Source organism: Anticarsia gemmatalis, chromosome 10 (genome assembly GCF_050436995.1).
Source record: "Anticarsia gemmatalis isolate Benzon Research Colony breed Stoneville strain chromosome 10, ilAntGemm2 primary, whole genome shotgun sequence".
In the NCBI taxonomy this organism is placed as follows: Eukaryota; Metazoa; Arthropoda; class Insecta; order Lepidoptera; family Erebidae; genus Anticarsia; species Anticarsia gemmatalis.
In genome coordinates this window covers 10,389,325-10,409,484 of record NC_134754.1, presented here as the reverse complement: position 1 = coordinate 10,409,484, position 20,160 = coordinate 10,389,325, and the positions used below count along the sequence as shown (strand labels likewise).

Sequence of the window (20,160 nt, the reverse complement as noted above, 5' to 3'; positions counted from 1 at the left end):
ACTTATTGTAATTTGATAGGACGAGAAGATATTCATTGATACATAGAGTTCTTGAAAACGTATAAATAGTAATGATTGTTATTTTGCTAAACCACAAAAGCTATAAACTTACTGTAAAGCTGATAAAGTAGCATAAACACCTTACAATATGTATTGTTATAACAAATGACGGAAAATTTCATTTTGTGGATCGGAGTAAAAGTATGAATCTAGTAGGTGAAATGGAAACTTTATACAGCACAATTGATATCAAAATTGATAAATAATTGAAAATAAAAACTCTCACAAAACATTGACCCAAAAACCTTGTCATTCCGATCTCACTTCATGTTAACAATCACGACATTCATCTCCGATTCGACCCATTTCCAAATCGACTTTTCCGATACGAATATTCGTATAAATCTTAATCGATAATCTACTCGATACGTTGGCGTCTCGCTGGCTCATTTCGTCGACGCTTTCTCCAGCCTACAAAAAAAGCTGATACGCAAGTGTTCGACCTGTTCTGCCCATCTATTGATTGTTATTGTAAAAATATACACGCCTTACGATGGAGGTTTTACATGCCATATGTTATCTGTGGCATCGATGTTCTTTTTTAAAATTTAATTTGGAAGGTTCACTTTCAACTTCATGATTTTGACCTTTTCTGCCTTCCTAGTATAGTTTGAAATTAGATTAAAAAGATTTTAGTATCTAAAGAGTGGAGTTTTCCGTTTTTTAACTCATGACTGTCCCACTGCTGGGCAAGAGTCTCCCCCAATACGAGGCTTTGAGTCCACTCAGCTGATTCAATATTAAGTACTAAAATAACACGTTTTATTTTTTCAATGGGTAAACTTTTATAAACAGTATGTTTTATCAATCCACAATCTAAACCTAACACAGTTTAATAATATGATCGAAAAGATATCAGTCATCGATCAGTCAGTAATTACACTAATTACGATAGCTATCCTATCAAATATTAATTGAACATTTACTTTCATTATTTATATGGAACTTGATACGATTTTTTGCTCATAATTTCACCTTGCAAATATTATATTCGATAGCCCGTATTAATCTTGTCATAAGGTTGAAAATCTTATGTTGTTTGTTGTAAATTTACAAGTTTCATGTAACATTTTTTGTGCAAATAGGAAAGTTACCGGATATTCGCTATCTGTCAATCATTTAAAGGGTTATAGGTTCGGGTTATTGATCGAACAACAAAACATCAATCACTAAGAGAAAGGAACAAAAGTTGGAAGATAAAAGATTTCGTAGTCATAAAAGTGAAATTCTTTTGTTCAGAATATTGAAATTAAAAGACATTTGAGGAGATTGACAGAGCTGATACAATACGAAAGTAGAAGAAAGTTATGTAGATTGACGTGGACATAAAGATTGGATCTCAACAACGGTGGTTCGCTGCCGAAATTCGCAGGTGAACTTTAAGTAGTGAATTGAATAAGGAAAACTGTGTTTACTTTAAATATTTACCTACTTCATAATAGGTCGAACATAGTCATATTTATTACTTGTTGAAAAATAATTGAAAGCTCACAAAACAGTAGTTACCTCCGAAATATAATACTACTGTTCTAAATGTTTATAGAGTTGCAAGTTAAAGCATTTTATTCGGACCACGCCTGATGAAAATTTACTAATATATTATTTTTACTTAAATGTAACTTCACACTTTAAGTCATATTTGTTTACAGACTATAAAGACTATTTAAATACATTCACAATATATACAAAACTCTTAAACAAAACTTACCCCATACATAAAACACTATTTTGTAATAACAGATAGCACCTATTACAAGACGTATTTGTTTGCGCCATAATTCTTTATACGTGGCGCTCCCTTTACTCCTCTATATATGGAAGAATGTGCAATAAACAGACGCCTCGCACATTCAAGAACATTTTGAATTCAGTTTAAGTATCAAATTAAAGTCCTTTTTGAGCTATCTCCTGGCTACTGTCGGCTATTTTATATGGGTTTTGTTGAAGTATGTGCAAAGAACGGTTTTATTATAAAATGCTCATTTTGCTTTTAATTTAAAATATTTTTGTAAGCTGTGTTTAAATAAATATCACTAGTACTATGTTAATTAAATAACTGATAATAATAGTTTTATACTTCCAAATCAATAATATTAACAACCAGGCTCAAAAAAGGTACTCAGTTCGAATGGGATTTAAACCCGTCACACGCGACGCTACTGTTATTGCGGCAAAATGACCACCTTAACTACTGTGCCAAACGTGCAGTTGCAAATAGATCACATCTGCTTTTAGAACCCATGATTTGATGACAAAAGGATTAATTTCATGTTTTTTTTGGAGCAGCCTTTGGACTTTGAATTCCCCTACCGCCTACAAAAACCATTACAGGCTACCATTACGCCTAATAAATAAAAGTAACGAATAAAATTGAAATAAAATATTCAATGCTTTTGGACCCAATAAATGGTTTACTAGACCGTAGAAATACAGCGATACAAATCTCTTTTTTTTAACGGAAGGGGAGCAAAATAATATACATAATTTTAATCCATTTTTTTATTCCACAACACCTATTATGAATTTCAATACAGCTTTTTAAAAACATCCCCTACGTTTCAGAGCTCTTCACCTAATTGCGGCACCATTACTAAGAGGGTGCATGGCAGATGCATACATTTTATACGGCCATCTGCTCGGCACGTGTGGCCTCTCTTTGTACCCCCAACAATGACTTTTGAACTGCAAAATAAAAACTATTTACATGCATCTGTATCAAAAGGGAATAACAATTTATTCGCGGTCGAAAAAACGTGTATACAATTTTATTATTCGCAATAAAATTAATTTTGAATACATTATTTTTATTGTTATTAGTATCGAATGTCCTTTATTATGCTGTTTATACAAAGCCTAGTTTTTGTTCCTTAGAAATTGATATGTTACGATGAATGTTATTTTTTTAACTTAATTACAGTATCGAATTTCGCTGTTCGTTAAATTGTAGGTTGTTGTGAAGGCCGGACATTCACACGAAACGACTGATGTGATTCGTATATTTTATCGATCAATCAGTATTGAATTGACTGTGAGTATTTTATTGATAGGGAGTGACATAGTAGTGTGGCATGCTACGAATAATTTATTCATTTGAATGTACCATCTTGGTACAATGATTTCAGCCAGTGTTAGTACTATTTAATCTTGTGAATTTAAAAATAATTCTATTTTTTGTAAAGAGATGTAACTTTCAGTATAAAACACGATCTAGTTTATGTCCACAAAATGTCAAATTCTATCGAAAGTTTGACATTTGAGAGATACTGATTTAGGCAGACGAACAATAGAGATTTTTCATATCAGATTTATATATTTCAAATAAATGAAATGCAGCCTGCATTGTGAGGAGTGCCTATAATTTCACGAAAGTATTATTATACATTTAATGTTGAAAGACCCTATTAGACAACACTGGTACTGCGCAAACATTTTATTGTTTAACAATACATCACTGTTCCGTAACATATTGATTGTCTTCACATTTAGTACAATTTTATAGCACAGCCACAAACTTTATACCACCTCTCAATAAATCGTCGTCTTTACTTGGCGACCACCTATCGGATTACTAATGCGGCCCATGCTAAATGACTGTACCACAGCTGTTCTCTAAATTACCCTTTTAGCAAGACAATGATACATTCTCCTATGTTGGCAACCATCCAACTTGAGAACCTGTGATCAGCGGTCCGTATGTCCTTGTAATGTGTCCTGTTAAGATCACAATCAACTAATTTATGATCATGTTCGCGTCACAATCAAACGCCGACGATCCAATGTTGTGTCTTCCAATCCTTTACGATCACTTATGCCGCCGTCAAAATGTTATTGTGCATTAAATTAGCGGATAAACGGTATTTTACGAATGTACACGGATGCAGTGAATGAATTTTAATTTTGGGAAATAAAATTGAAATTACTTTTCCGAAGAATGAATGACAATTGAAAAAAGTAAGTGACCCGGGCACGGATAAAAAAAAAGAGATTTTTTAAGAAATTGGTTCATGAAACAATACGCGAATGAACCAGATGCATGATAATCGTTTGATGATAGCGTTACTTCCAGGATTGTACAAGTACTTTACTGATAAAATAAAGGTAGTAAGATAAATCTAATTGTGTTTACTGTTCAATCTTGTAAAATATTAAAGCATGTTCAGTGTTTTGTACAACATCTGAGTTGCAAAATTAATAAACATACAAATTTCGCGAAAAATCGCTGGCAATAAAAGCAAAAATCGCAATAATTTTACGCTGCAATTTAAAAATCGCGTGTAAGCCTGCAACATTATGACAAATCAATAGCAGTTTGAAAGGGTGCATTTTACATTGTTAAAGAGCATGACTCAAGACCCTTTTTAGTACCCAAATTGTGGCTAAAATAACTCAGTTAAATGCTCAAGTCCTGGGGGCTGCAACGATTATACAAAAAACTGCACCGAAAGCCGGGTGTTGGTAGACAGCCTGGGATTTAGCTGGGGGCTATTTCTGTCCCTTTCACACGTTATGATGTTAGAAAGGAATGTAAAATGTGACTTGGACACGTGGTTCTAACTCGCGTGGCTCGGCGTGGGAGATAGCCCGAGGTGTCGCGAACATTTTGCGAATACTCCGGTAACTCGGCCCGAAATCACTCACCAATTATAGTTCTCGAAAGCTAATTATATTGTTGCTACTACGGGTGTTTAGGGAATAATTTCAGTTTGTATAAGGTTTCGAAATCGTTTTGTGGGAACGTATTTTTTTGGTTATAAATAATAGCTTGCAAATGAATGTGTAAGTCTTTTAAAATTATATCTTCTTGTATCTTTTTGTAGTCTGGGACTATTTAATTTTTATTATACAACAAAAAAACAATAATAATGCATATACATATGTGTTCATTCTAACACTATAGATCATTCTAAATTTGTCTATTCTATTAACTGTGACATATACAGTCTGTGAAATTTGATCTCCTTTTTCACATATATAAAACGAACAACATAATTTAATCATTTGAATAAAAAAATTTATGACCGCAATACGAACATCTTTAGGTCCGACTATCGAGTTATTTCATATAAGTAAGTCACAATGGTACCGGTCTTTCTATATAAGAACAAATTGTTCATTCCACATTGTTATGTGTCATGCAAATAATTTAGCACAACCGATTAGCAGTAGGCGGGATATTATGACAAATATTCTTTTGATACTAACGATTGAATTTGAATTTTTATGTTAATAAGCCAACGTGCCTACATATTATCATATCATATTTCTATTATAGTCATTCGAACTGAATTAAGTAGTTTATAAAGGATAACGCCCAATATTTGAAAGATTTTTTTTATTGTGTTAAAATTTCGTGGGTGTACCTAATTGGTTTATTTACTTGAGCTACTGTATAATGTGTAGTATTGTGAATAGCTAATAACTACTAAAGTTGCATTAAATAGCAATTTTTTATTTATTAAATATTTGGCTTAATAAACTAGTGGCTAGGCTTAATAATATAATCGAAAGAAATTATGGAAAACCGTAGAACAAAAGTTGGTGCTTGTGACGTCAGCTATCCTGCAAGGTTTTTTGGTGTTTTAAATATAACGCTTTATAATAGATTTATTGTGTCTCATTCTATACAAAATAGTGTGTTATCTTTATAAAGTTTACTATAAATATGGTATAAGAACATTATGGCCTTTCATCGAAGTAATTTGATACATGTAATCAACATAAACCGTTATTAATATCGGTGAAATATCGCCAACGATTAATTATAACGTCGATTCGTTAACGTCATCAAGTCATTAACGTACAAAGCTGCTATATTTTATAGCATACTAGCTGACCCGCGCGACTTCACTCGCGTCACATATAGAGAAAATGGTATTAATTTTCCCCGTTTTGTAACATATTTTACTGGTACACTACTCTGTCGTAGCGTGATGTTATATAGCCTGCAGCCTTTCTCAATATATAGGCTATCCAACAGTAAAATATTTTTTCAATTCGCATCAGTAGTTCCCGAGCGGTTAACCAAACAAACAAACAGACTTCAATTTTATAATATTAGAATAGCTTAAGCAGGTAACGAAGTAGCTGATATTTTATCGATTAATGCTATTTTTAAACGACACATTTGACTACTGAAGCGTATTTTTTGTAAGATCCTGGTCCAGTATTAACGTAATAAATCACAGAGTATTTAACAAATATAATAGTATCAAATATCTACTAAAATTTATGATATGAATTAATCCTTATCAAGTATACAAATCTCTTTAAAAATGTTGTTTTACAACGGCGGTGACAAATCCGAGGCTACCGTTGTGTTTGACAACTTTATCTTTCAATAAATATCTTACATTTTTTGTCTTCCAAATGTACGGGAATTCTACTTATTTTTTCTATATTCTATTTCTCTAAATTTTCTTCTTCTATTTATAAACAAGTTCTTAAATATGGCGTCCTTTATAGGACGCTATTCAATTGTAAGGTGTGCAATTTTTTTGGGTTGGCCTTTATTTAAAAATAAACTTTTAGTAGCAGTAGTTATTGCAAAGTTTATAGAATAATATCACTCTTAACATATAAAGCCCTTTTTTGTTTCGTTTCTTATTTTTATAATTGTATTTTATTTGCTAATTTAGTTATATACCTTATTGTTACATTCATTATAAATCACAGTATGATTTCCAAATAAATTAAGTTGTTCTTCAACATAACTTTACATACGTACTTTCATTAATTCCTGTGTGGTTTCCGTTTCATAATTGTATACTAACAAGTACCATTATGCATGATTACTCGCCATCCTGTTGCATATGACTATTACTTCATTACAAACTACAGTTGCACGGTGCTAAGTGCTAACTCGATGTTCAAACACTTGTGATCACAGTTTACTAAATAATGTCTCTCTAACCAACGGTTTCTGAGTACATTTACAGGTAGTTTATCTATTCAATTGCGTTTTTTATATGAGTTTTGACGCTATTGAATAGATAAACTACCGGTAAATGTGCTCAGAAACCGGGGGTAAGACGTTTTCTTAACGCGTTTTTAAAGGCTGTTCCGAACTGTTTGTGTAGCTATTGATAATCTGCAACAAATAGTCAGGCAGTGCTTCTAATGTTCCAAAATCCACAATTGTAGTAATCGCAACCTACCGAAAAATGTACATTATGTAGAACTTATAAAGCCTTATTTTTCATAACTACTGTTTTCGAGGAGTTTAAATTGACCTTTAGGTAATATTGTTTAGTTATTTGGCAACTTGACAATTTTCTTCTTAGGTAGATAGGCCGTTACCTAAAGATACAATACTGAAACCGGCTACTAACCAATTTATAAATGATTCTGTATGAGTAGATGGACGTCGTTAAAAAATTGTGACCATTTTAATTAATTTCTCTGTTTGTATTTTCCTCATGCCCCTATTATTTTTCGACTTCGCTCTGAATTCCGTCCCCCGTAATTGGAAAACAAACCCTATAATATTGCCGATTGCAATTGCATCTTACTTTTTTCTTCTTATTATTGGAAGTTAATAAACCACTCTCAAAACTTAACTGTCAATCAAAAACACGTTATAAGAATGGAAAATTGAATAAAGTATGTGCCTCAAGTATCTTATCGTATAAAGAATGTTTTTAGTAACTTCATTGCCTTGATGTCAAAAATTCGATACGAAAACGACACTATAATAAACGCAAATTAACGTTTAAGTTTGTGGATATTTGCTTGTCTTTCATGCAAAAGTACTAAATAGATTTTGACGATACAAATACTTTTTAAACTGAATTAGCCGCAAAGTATTACTATTTTTACCTAATCTTTTCCGCAGACTAACTCGTAGTATTAAAAAAGTCACTCGTTGCTCGTTTGCGCTAATTCCCGTATTCTATTATTATAAAAGTCGATAAATTATAGAATTAAAAAAAGAATATTGAATGATTTCAATTATCCTTAAGTATCATCAGTAGTTTAAAGTCACATTTTCAGTCTGATCTAACTCAACTATACAACAGCTTGTAATTGGACAGAGGAAAGAAGGAAATTATCAGTCTCAGGCCTCTCAAGCCCTACGCAACGTTCCGTCGCGGGTATTTCATCAAGTGCTTGTTACAAAACCCCTGCGGACACGACTTGGCGTTACGGTATCTGATGATCTGTAAGGATGTCAGCAATTTAGACCTGACTGATAGGAATCTAGCTAATAATATTCTGATAAATACGAGATAAATACACTTTAGATGTATCTTGTTGTAACTGAATGAAGGAATAGCTTGAAAAGTATCTTTAGTAAGTAAGTTTTTAATATATTGCGAGCCCTTGGTTCTCGCAAATTGTTGTTTGAAGAAATAGTATATTTGCTGGGATGCATTTTTGGATATCAATAAAAATGATACCCACCTCTGTCCCATACTCATTACTCAAAGGTACGTGTTTAATATTCTTGTAAACCCGGTAAATTATCTAATTTTTCACTTGATTAAATTCAAGCTTCATTCAAATCTTCTTTAATAGATCCTTATCAAGAAGACCATTTCGACGTCGTCGTACTCGACGTCATCCCTCCTTTTCATCTTACTAATGAACAGATCACTGCAAACAATTCTATCAAACTTTAAAATCTTTTCCCATATTTGCTTGTCAATAGCCCATCAAACGACAAACGTTATACCTATTAAATTTATTACTAAACCTGCTATCTTCTGCGTAAAATTTAGACCAACTTAAGGCATACCATCCAACAAAACACATAACCAACCTTAGCATCGCCAACTTAAGATTCACAATACAATGACATAGACACAACGAACACCTTTAAGACGAAATTACACTTTAAAATCTCAGCTCGAAGGTTGGTTTTCGATTGTGTTATTATCCTAGTCGGTATCAAGCTACTGTTTTACAACATGGCCCGCTATCTCCTCTGATTTATGCCGCAAACCCGTCAGCTAGTCGTCTGCCTCGCGCAGCCTTGTCGCGCTTAACCCAGAAACACCAGACACTGGACAACTGTCTTCAAACAGGTATTTTTGTAGAACAAACGTTTACATGCCTCTGTTTTATCGAACGAGCTACGTGACTGGCTGTTTGATACATTGATTGCGGATGTATTTCTATTTAATAAACACTACCATATAAAAATACATTGATATTACAGAAAGCGGTAGTGCAGTGCAGATTGCCATATAAGGTACCTACCATATAGGAGGATCAATAACAACCTCAAATAAATGAGTTGTCTTATGAAATAGTTACTATCATGATTCATGCCCTATTTGCACCTATTGCAGGGCGTAAAGCTCTTTTAGTTGACACCAATCATCCCTATACTGTAATTCTCATGTCAACTTGATATATTGCTAGAATCGTTTTAGATTTTATAAGGTTTAATTCTTTAACAATGCGGCTGTCATGAAGACTACTAAATATATTCATAATATCACGCCTGTTATACCCAAAAGTGTAGCTGTAGGCAGAGGTGCTTACTGCTACAGAGGGCCTAATGTTGTTTTTATAATTGCCGGATCTATCTATCTACCTAAAACACTCACTTTTACGACAAACTCATCAAAAATACATATCAATATTCACAGTTAGCCCGATATCCTCATTACCACACAGAGTCGAGCTTTCCTCGACCACGCGTCGTTTGTGTACCAACACGACGTCTTCCTGAACAAATATGTGTTTGAGTTCGACATACCGAAGACTTTACTCAACTGTTACCTGCTAATAGGTCAGTTAGTGTTGGTGTTTATAAATGTAGTATTTTTACCTTAAATTGTGCAAATTATTTTACCTATGCTAACTGCATTAATCACTTAATCACATTAAGCACTTAATCTAATGTTTGTTAATTCAGAATCTTCCCACTTTCGTTGGCAAATCTTTTTATGGCAGCAGCTTTTTATGGGTCAAACTTTTGAGTCACTGTATTAAATTCTTTATTAAAAATCAATAGATTAAATTATCGTTATTTACTTATGCGTATCAAATAAAAAAATATATACCACTTTAAATGAATTATTAACACGGTTAGTGATAATAGTAGTAGTAGTGATATTATTTACCGACAAATCTGAAGGAGAGAGACTTGTCTCTTGAGCAGGATAAGGTTCTTATTAATGCTTAAATAAAAAAGAACAATATTATTATGCTGTTAAAACCTGTAACGTAAGTTTTTGATTCAAATAAAGCGATGTGCGTAAAATTCGTGATATTTCAATGTCAGAAATACATGAATAATGGAATACCTAACAATGTACGAAGGTCGGATTAAATTATTCGCTCTATGATCATAACACACAATCCGACAAAAAAAACTAGTGAGAGAGTATCTGCCTATATGTAAAAGATCTAATGTTATATCGTATTTTATGGCACATATAACTTTTCACTTTGGCAATAGATAATTTTATGGCTCAATCCATTTTAAGAGCTGTTGGCATTCTATTGAGGCTGTGTTTCTACTTATGGGAGCTTTCAACAGTAACCTAATAAATCTTATCTGTAAATTTCCGTCAATATTGTGTAAAAATTTTGGATGCAGCTCCTTTCTATTCTAGAAGAAGTATAAAATGTATCCAAAATGCTAAAATCGCCGAAAATTTTCCACAAATTAGGCACTCCTCACCAAAATTCTACGCGGAATAAAATTGAACATCAGAGCTGAAATCAGGATAAAAATATCACTCCATTAGAATTCCTAATGATAAACCATATAAGCAATAACAAATAACAATTTAGAAAGATATAGATTCTGAGTAAATACCAAATGTGTTGTTGATAACTACGCTAACTATTGCTATACTGCCATATTACTTTTACTCATAGGTGTCAACAAAATTACGATTAAATAAAATTATTAAAACAAGATCCGTCATTTACAGCACTTTCTTACCATACTTGAAAGGCGAGATAAAATAAGCAGAATCCTTTCTTCATACGTTCAGCAATTCAAAGTGTTCCAGTTTTTGTGAAGCATGCCTTCGTACTCCGGCTACGATCAGCATCGTTGGTCAGACATTTTGTTTTTTGTCAACGCCATTCGTCATTCCGCTTGATTGATCTGTTGCCACTTGTGGTACGAGTTTGTTTGTGTTGATGAGTTGATTTATTGATTGCTTAATAATTATTAATTATTATTATTGTCGTTTTGTGAAGAAAGCATACGTCGTACACCAGTTTTGTGTACGACGTATGCTTTGCTGTTACTTTTGCCTCAAATGGTAAAGTCTATGTGCGAAGAGTGTTGAAGAGTATCTTATAAGCAGTACTTCAGTAAGTTTAGTATATTTCAAATCCAAAACAATAGAAGAACAGTGAAAAATAAGTGGCGCATCTTCTATCACGAAGGCATCATGATACGTCCAAAGCGTAGGTACAGGGAATATCTTCGTCAATTTGATACCCCTGTACTGTAACTATAAATTTTAATTAGCCCATGTCTACATCGTTCAATCATAATAATGCATTCAATTTCAAATTACACCATGTTTCCATTGTTTGCAAAACAGATATTTTGTAAGCGATAATTTTGATTTAATTACAATATTAATTTGACTGATTGGTACCACAAGAAACAAATCTATGCTCATTTACTTTCAAATTCTGATTTTGTTAGAAGATACCTTAGAAACGCGAAAAACTAGTGCAAATATTTAAGCCTAATTTTCTGTCTTAAAATAAAACAATAACTCAAAACACAGTTATAGAGAACGCATTACGGAATCCATTACGAACAACACGACTTCAATAACAATTCGGCCTAATTTAAACTCAAACCAGTGATTAATGTCGTCACGATTCCATATATTTTTCACCATATATCATGGTAACGGTAACACGTTGATGCACCGAATCGTAAACCAGTATTGACCTTTATGCAATGACATTTAGTTGCGCCTGCGCCGAACGTTGCGTACCAAATGTCAAATCCGTGCCGAATGAGATAACCGCACATGACGGCTAATGCGTTTAAAAATGGAATTCGTTTGAACTAATATGGCTGATCTTAACCGTCATAAATGTCAATGATTGATTCGATATTCGAATTAGTTTGAAAGAAGGTCGGTAGCAAGATGACAATTGACAATCGCTTTTTTATAGTTTACTATTACGTTTCTTTCTGCGTATTTGTTTAAACAAATGTTGAAGATTAGAAAGGGTAACCATTTATTGGGTGATTAGATCTGGTTACGAGCAAACAATGTAATATTACTTAAATTGTTTTTCCTAGACACGCATGTTCACATGTAGCTATTTTTACAATGCTATGAAAGATGTTATTACTTAATTAATATCACGCAATCATACAATGTTTGTTTAGAGGTTTCTCTTATATTTTTAGACTTTTTTCGATTCGAGGTTAAAAACCAGTTACTAGGCAGGCTCCTGTTTCTACACAAAAAGTTATCAAAATTTTGATACTAAGATGCAAAAAAAAACGTTTTTTAGGACACCAGATACTTAAAAAAATATTTAAAAAAGTTTATTTCCGATACAGTAATACAAAAAATATATTAATTCATGCAAAAAGCTAAAGTATTTAAAAAAATTATAAGTCAGTACATTGACATTAAACATTCGTCAAAAATCGTTCATTACAATTTTCAGCCATCATTTTTTCGGTTAATATCGTACATCATAATTAAGTTAATAATTAGTTACACAACATTCAACAGTTCCCATCTGTTTCAGGGCAAGTCAGTGATCCGTCCGATAGCGTTCAAGCCGCTGGGCGGGCGTCTCTCTGCGGGCGGGGAGCGATATGGTTCCACGCCGGTGTTGGCGAGTCGACCTCCTTCGCACATGACGTTGTATGGCAGTAAGTATATCTTTATGTAGTTTTATGATAAAACTTGTGTGGAAAATTGGCTGACCAGAAAAAACATTATCATGTATCCCCAATCCGCACTTGGCCAGGTGGTGGTCTAAATTAATCCTTACGATTCCATCATTACGGGAGGAGACCCTTGCCCAGCAGTGGGACATTAATGGGTTATATTTATTTATTACGTAAAATATTATCAAGAAGAGACTATGTAGCTCGCACTATCAAAAAGTAATCACATCTCATGTAGTGTCCAAGTTTCTAAGCCTAAACGCCCAGCCCTAAATCTATAAGTCATAATTTTACACTTAAGTTCTCCTGGTCCTAAAAAGTTAATAGCAGTTTTATGATTTGCCGTATAATATAAAGCCTTTCCCGAGTATAGAAATATTAGCCAGTACCCACCAATTTATGCATATTTGTGATATTAACTAAATTCCAAAGGTAAATTTCCAAATGCTAAACTTAAATCAACCACGGTCGGCATGTTGTTAGTCAACGCTAATTACGTGGACATGTCCTCGTAATCTTTCACCGCGATGTTCTTAATGAGCTAGCCTCATACAGTAGTGAAACCTGATAGCTAAGACGATTATTTATTGACAACTTATACATAATTAATCACGATTCTTGTTAAAAAATTTATAATATACAAAATTATTTTACTTGAAATGTTAAGAATATTTTGCTACTTTGTCTGTATGAAGCCTTTACAGAATTAAAGGAATATATTGATAGATGTCGGTATATAAGGTTGAAGCAACATTGAACTTAAGTGTTAAGCTTTAAACAAATGGTTTGTCAGTACATAAACGGTAACAAAAAATGCACATAACTACATAGTTATGATACTCAATAATATTCTTGTAACTAAGAACTAACTAGTCACAAATGAAATTGATCACTAAAAGTAGGTATCTCAATATATATCTTGTAATCGGCAATGATGCCTTTTAAGTTAAGTTACTTAGGAACATTATTGTATTTCACGCCTGTTGTCCAGGTTCCTCAGACGTGCGAGAAGGACGCTGGTGCGGTTCTCCGCAGCCCGCGTCGCTCTCCGCTCTGCCTCCCGCTACGCCATCCGCTCCGCTACATCAGAGGCACCACTCCGCTATTGTGTAAGTACACTTTACATTTAACGCACAATTTGTAAGATTATTTGTTAAAGCCTTTATTAGGCCTATGGAGATATTTCTAGAATCGAGTAACTGGTAGAGAATTCGGTGTTTGAGAAAAAAGTTATTGAGATTTAAATGAAGAAAATGGTATGAGATGAGAATGAAAGGAAAAATATTGCTGCATTTATGAAAGCATGTCTAGAAAAAAAAACAAAGAGGTATTATTATATAATCGGTATTAAAAAAAAACTATTTTAATTTTCATCAGAGTACATACTTTTAGAAATAGATTTAATAAAGTGAAAACGCTCCGCTACCCGCACTAAGCTAACAGTCGCGCCATTACTTTATTGCGTGATTACCACAGTATATTTTTATTTAGAAACAATGCAGTGCGATGTAATAGATGAGAGTAAGTTATTTATAAAACACAGACGTGAGTAAATTATATTGCAATATACTTCCGTGTTTATTCAACACTTTAAAATGTCTTGTGTAAACTGCTGCAGTTAAATAAAATAAATAATAATAGATTAAGTTGTTAACTACGGACCGTTTTAATGCCCTATCTATCCACTTTTTATATTATTGATACGCCTCTTTTGTTGGTAATTAATATGTTCAAAAAAAATATATGGACCAGTAAACATTTCCGAGCTCTAGATGAAAACTAACTACAGTTGCTAGTCAACTGACTATTATTACTACTAAGACGGCATTATACCTACAGATGGGCCCCCACTTGACTCCAGACACATGAATAATTCTAGTCGAAAGAACTTCTAACTTACTTAAGGACTGCAAAGAAAGGTTTTTTCCTTCTTTTACTAAATAAATGTTTCTTTTTTCACAACACAACAAATGATATAATACCTTATCAACAATCACTAATTGGCAATCGATTAGTGAGGTCAAGCAATTACGATGCGGTCATGAGATGGATGGTTACCAATTAATTTACATAAATTCGTTACCTTAAGCATTTGGTGTTCAAAAAATTTTAAAAGTAAAAAAGATATGGGAATTGAGATGACTCACTTATTGGGCCACGCCTTGAGGCCCATTATGAGCAATAAGACATACGTGCATAACCTATAACAGACTGATTTGTAAACAAAGTTCAGGCGTTTTGCCAAATCAACGTTGTGGTGGTCTAAGAGTATAAAACTGTAGGCTTAAATGTAATAGGAAATAGATTTACTTTGACTTTGTCTTTCTGGCTATTCCTTTAGATTGGCTTTACATTTCGCCCTGTCTTTAACATCATGTTCAAAAACATCACGAGCAATGTGGTCTGGTCTCATGGTCTGACGACTGATTACAGTTATGAAAATAAACAGACTACTTCTATGTAAGAATTAACATCGTCTTTTCAAAGTAATCTGTAGATAGACACATGAATATGTAGCAGGGCAAATGTTGAAATCCGAGATTTGATACAACTCCTTAGAAACTCAACATCCTCTGTGGTTTGATTAAATATCTAATTTTATCATTTCCCTGCGACATTTTCTTTGCGCGATTAAAGGGTGTCTTCACACTTACAATTTCTTCTCCCACAATAGATCGCAAGCTTTCTCCACACGTCAACGACACATCGACGCATATGTTCATTAAACAATGTAATTAAAACTGTGTACCATCGCATGAGTACGGCACACGCGTTCGCTACTGAATGACTCGAGCCAGTAAAATGCTGCTACGATACGCTCATTGCCCATTCAGCGGCGCAACGTGTAATTTATCAAACAGTAAATAAATATATGTTGCGGTCGTGTTTTATGAAAGTTCAGATTGTTTAGAACAAAAAAGTTGGAGTAGCTACCGGACTCGGCTTTTCTTGGATAACCTACTTTCTATAAACATGTTAGTTATTTATTTATTGATGGAAAAACTAACACTTCTGATTTGATATGGATGTTGAAGCTATTACAATTTTTCTTTGGTACACCTCGTTCATAGGTACCTAAATGAAATCTAATTTCCTACTTCATAAATATTACAACTTCGTGTTATTAAGCATTAAGTACACAAACGGACATTCAGACTTTATCTTTGTTTATATTGTATTAGTACAGCATTTTATACGAATGTGTGTGTGTCTAAAAAATGTTGTGTGTGTGCATTGTGGTTTCTATTATTGCGCCTGTATACTTAGGCATTTTCGGCATAAACAAGCGTGCAAAAACTAACTGACCATAGTTTAAATTATAAAGAAAGTTGCAAATCATTTCGTCACAGCTGCTTGCCAGCTAAAAAAAAGATCTTTTGCCAGTTACCTACGTTACGGTTGTTTCAACGATAGGCTATCGAAAGGAAACTAATCGTAGAAGGTGAAATTAACTGCTAAGTCTTTCACTCTCCTAAAAAAAGCCGTATATTTTGTTTATTTTTTTCTTTTGCTGAAAGTTAGTCTCGTATTTGTGAGTGTACCTTTTTAAAATATACTTTACTCATTATAGCCTGACTACTAAGCTGCAGTTGCAAGGTAGGGGCTAAGCCTTGAGTCCACCATGTTATCGAAATGGGAGTTGATGACTTTCAAAATAAATATATGCACAAAATACCGTATGACCGAGAAAAAAATATTTTTTTTTCTTCCTTTCGGCATTTGTGCAACACCTTTTTAATGCACATATCCTCTATATTAACCAAAGAGTGACGCATAGAAACTAGAAGATATTACTCGTCATAATCATACTAATAAAAGCACTTACCGAGCAATTATCGGAGCGGCATATTATCGCCGCTGCTCGTACGCTAGCAGTGCGTCAGACATAGCAGAGTGGCCTCGCGCGTGCCCGTATTCATGCATTTATCAAACGAATTTATACAATAAAGTTATAAAATGTGATGTGTTTGAAAGTGAACGGATTGTCTTATTATGTATAGGTGAGTTTATTTACTTTACATAAGCGCTAGATAAATATATCTAAGTAAAGCGTCAAAATGAAGGCCCGGTTTTGCCGTAATATTTATCTAATAGCATAAGATTTATAAATGCTTCGAGTTAAGTTGCACTGTGTCCATTGTTTATAATAATATGTTTGTACGCGACACAAGAGCAATTCTTAGTGCGGGGAGTGGTTTTTTTTTATAATTTTGACAGTTATTTTTATACATTTTCTAAGTGTGACTTTATTTTACAGATAGGTTATTTAGGATTTGTCTAGAAGTCATTAAGCCGCTTCTAAGACTGTTAAAGGGTTACTTTTGTATGGTGATTTATGACAGATATATGAGATCATAATAAACGATTTTTTATTAATATTTTTATTTGTATAGAACGTAAATGTTTTTAGTTGAGAGTCTATGCGAAGATATTTGCATTTGATTTTGAATGGGATGTGTGAATGGTGATTTATGATATTGTATGAGATCATGGTCACTAGTGTTATATGTGGGTATTCAAGATTTATTATTATTTATTTCTTTGAACGTTGCGATGTTACATTCATAAATACTAAATGTCAGATATATTTTTTATCGACAGTAAAGTTTCAAATTCAATTCCGAATCGTAATAACGAAGCGAAAATTGCTCTCAATTGGTTTCAAATGCTCAATCATTAACAGTCGCAAGATTTTTTTATCAAAGTACCTCGAATCGGTGACCATTGAAAACATTTTTTTGTATTTTTGCAGTCACGGTACACTGTGTCCGAATGCTGGTCGCACAAAGAACATTTATAGTAAAAACCGATTGTGTGCAAATTGAAATACTTTATATTGTACTAGCATTTGGCTGCGTCCACGTGGTTTATGTATGTACTAAAAACCCATTTCAAGGAATTTATAAATATATGCATTTGTTGATAGTGTAACGGTTCAGACCATTTAATTATGGTTTTATTATTCTTACCTGTTGAAGTTAGTGAACACTTTAGATAGTGTTTTATTAATTATGATTATTTGTTCATCAATAAGCTAGTCAGTAAGTTCTTATTCCGCTAGGAAGATAGAAGAATAGCTGACCCATCCTGTCCGCTTACGTGCATTACCTATCCCGGTAGATTGATTTTTGAATAAGTCTCATCACAATCGTTTCAGCTGTTTATCCATGAAAGCGCAAAAGACAGACTTTCATGTTTATAATATTAAGTATGTTGTCCGTTGAGGCAATCTTCAGTTCTATAGTAATATCAAAATTGTACTCTTAAACGAATGAATGGCATTAATTAGTTGAGACAGTGAGTTATTCTTAGCTTAACTATGGGTCTTTGTCAAACAAAATTGGTCGTAATAGCCCAAGTCATGGGAATACACACGCTTTGTCACTTAAATATGACCTATTTAGAGATTAATTGAATAAATAAATATGTTTAGACAACTCACTTGAAGGTGCATAACAAATTAAACAGATTTTGGTAGAATGAGAAAGGGGGAAAAGGGGGAAAAGTTATTAAAAGATTTCAGTCAGCCTGCGACCACGGCGAGTAAAACCTGCGCCGAAACGTTAGGCATTTTAAAATTTTGAGTTCTTACTTTTAATTTAATTAGCATCGCCAATGATCTTTATTACCTTAGATGCAGATTTCTTATACAGAATAACTTGTAATAGGTAAATTCCATATATGTTTTATAAACAAAGCAATGACGTTTTTTAATTGTCTTGCAATAAACAACTAACTTGTGTATGTTTGTAGTGTGTTCTAAGAAATCCTTTCCGGATGCAAGCCTATTGTATTCATAATTCTTAGTTTGCTAATTAGGTCCATCCTCTTACTAACCTCGATAGTATTAACTGATACTTTTGCAGTATAAACATTACATGCACACAGTAATAATATATGCCTGATTTAAGAAAAAAATGTACTACTCGTTCACTCTCGAATCCAGCTAAACGATTATGAAGTCGAATAACACATTATTAAAAATAAATAATTTTCTTTTCGATTACAATGTTTACCTAAAGGACTCGTGGCCTAACCTCTTTCTCATTATTCAGCAAGGAAACCCTTGCTCGGCAGCGAAACAGCAATGTAGCAATAAAATAAATTCTACCAAATTTGTATTTTAAATCATATTTACACTAGAATTAAATAACCTTATTGAAAAGCAAAAACATTATTTCTTAAACTAACAGTGTCTTTGTTCCCTTGTCTTTAACGATTCGACCGTCGCGTCGTATGAATTTGATGGTGATCACACCCATATGTAACTTACTAAAAGGGTCAACTAATGGGGGTATATTTATAATACGACTAACACGCGATGGATTAATTATGTTTATGGGAACTAAGAGGGGACTGTAAACGCCCCTGTCTTTCATTAATTAAGGAGCATCCGCCCGCGCTTTTAACTGTTACTATGTCAATCAACTTAGCTAAAGACTAATGTGGAGTGATAGTTCATCTTATGCATTTAATTCTACGACAAGGCTAAAATATGACATCCTAACTTTGTATAAAGCAACAAATTATTCTCGTAGTAGATTCGAGATTTATTTCTGCTTCATTCTAAGCGGAGATTCTACTCTAAAAATGGGGCAGTAATGAGTATTTTTGAATAATGTTTTTAAGAATCTTAAAAAAATATATCGAATGACGTGTTCCGAAAATATTTTCCATATCTTTAACGATTTTAAATATAATCCAACTTCAATAAAATATATTTTGTAAATCTATAAACACACTCTCGACTTATGTATAATGGTATGTATTGATTCAATAGCCACTTCCCTTCCCGCGTTGATCGAGAGAACTAGGTTACACTTGTCGTGAATGGACTATTGTTCACTCAGAATAGTTTAACACATAATCTGTTTTCAACCGTCTTTGAACTGACTCAATACTGGCCACTACTGGCCAGTTGGACACCGTTGTGAAGATTTTGCCTGCATTTGTTTGAAACATGTAGTTACTTATTAATATTAATACACTAGTTTCCTTTTTTTACATTTAAGTTGTATGCAAAGAGCTCTCTCTTGCCTAGACTTTTAGTTTCAATTACCCCTAGAAATTAAAACTATTATTTACTAAACAGTTTTCATGGGACTTATTGTCCTTTGTATAGTAAAACATCTACAAACACAATAAAACTGGCGTTAGATAGAGTAGGAGTTGAACGAAACACAACTTTTTCTAACTCCCGAGCAAAATAATTCAAATCCATAACTACAGAAAAGCCCAATGTAAAGTTGTTGTGT

The 20,160-nt window shown here is 33.2% G+C and overlaps 1 protein-coding gene across 2 annotated transcripts in view; it reads left to right on the top strand.

Annotated features, from left to right (window-relative positions):
* The window catches only part of LOC142975928 (uncharacterized), a 114,294-nt gene that overhangs the window by 70,545 nt on the left and 23,589 nt on the right, over positions 1-20,160 (top strand). For both annotated transcript variants that reach the window (XM_076119085.1, XM_076119086.1), the window contains 2 exons: positions 12,760-12,886; positions 13,896-14,013. In XM_076119085.1, coding sequence (XP_075975200.1) covers positions 12,760-12,886; positions 13,896-14,013 — 245 coding nt within the window. The remainder of the gene's footprint in view (positions 1-12,759; positions 12,887-13,895; positions 14,014-20,160) is intronic.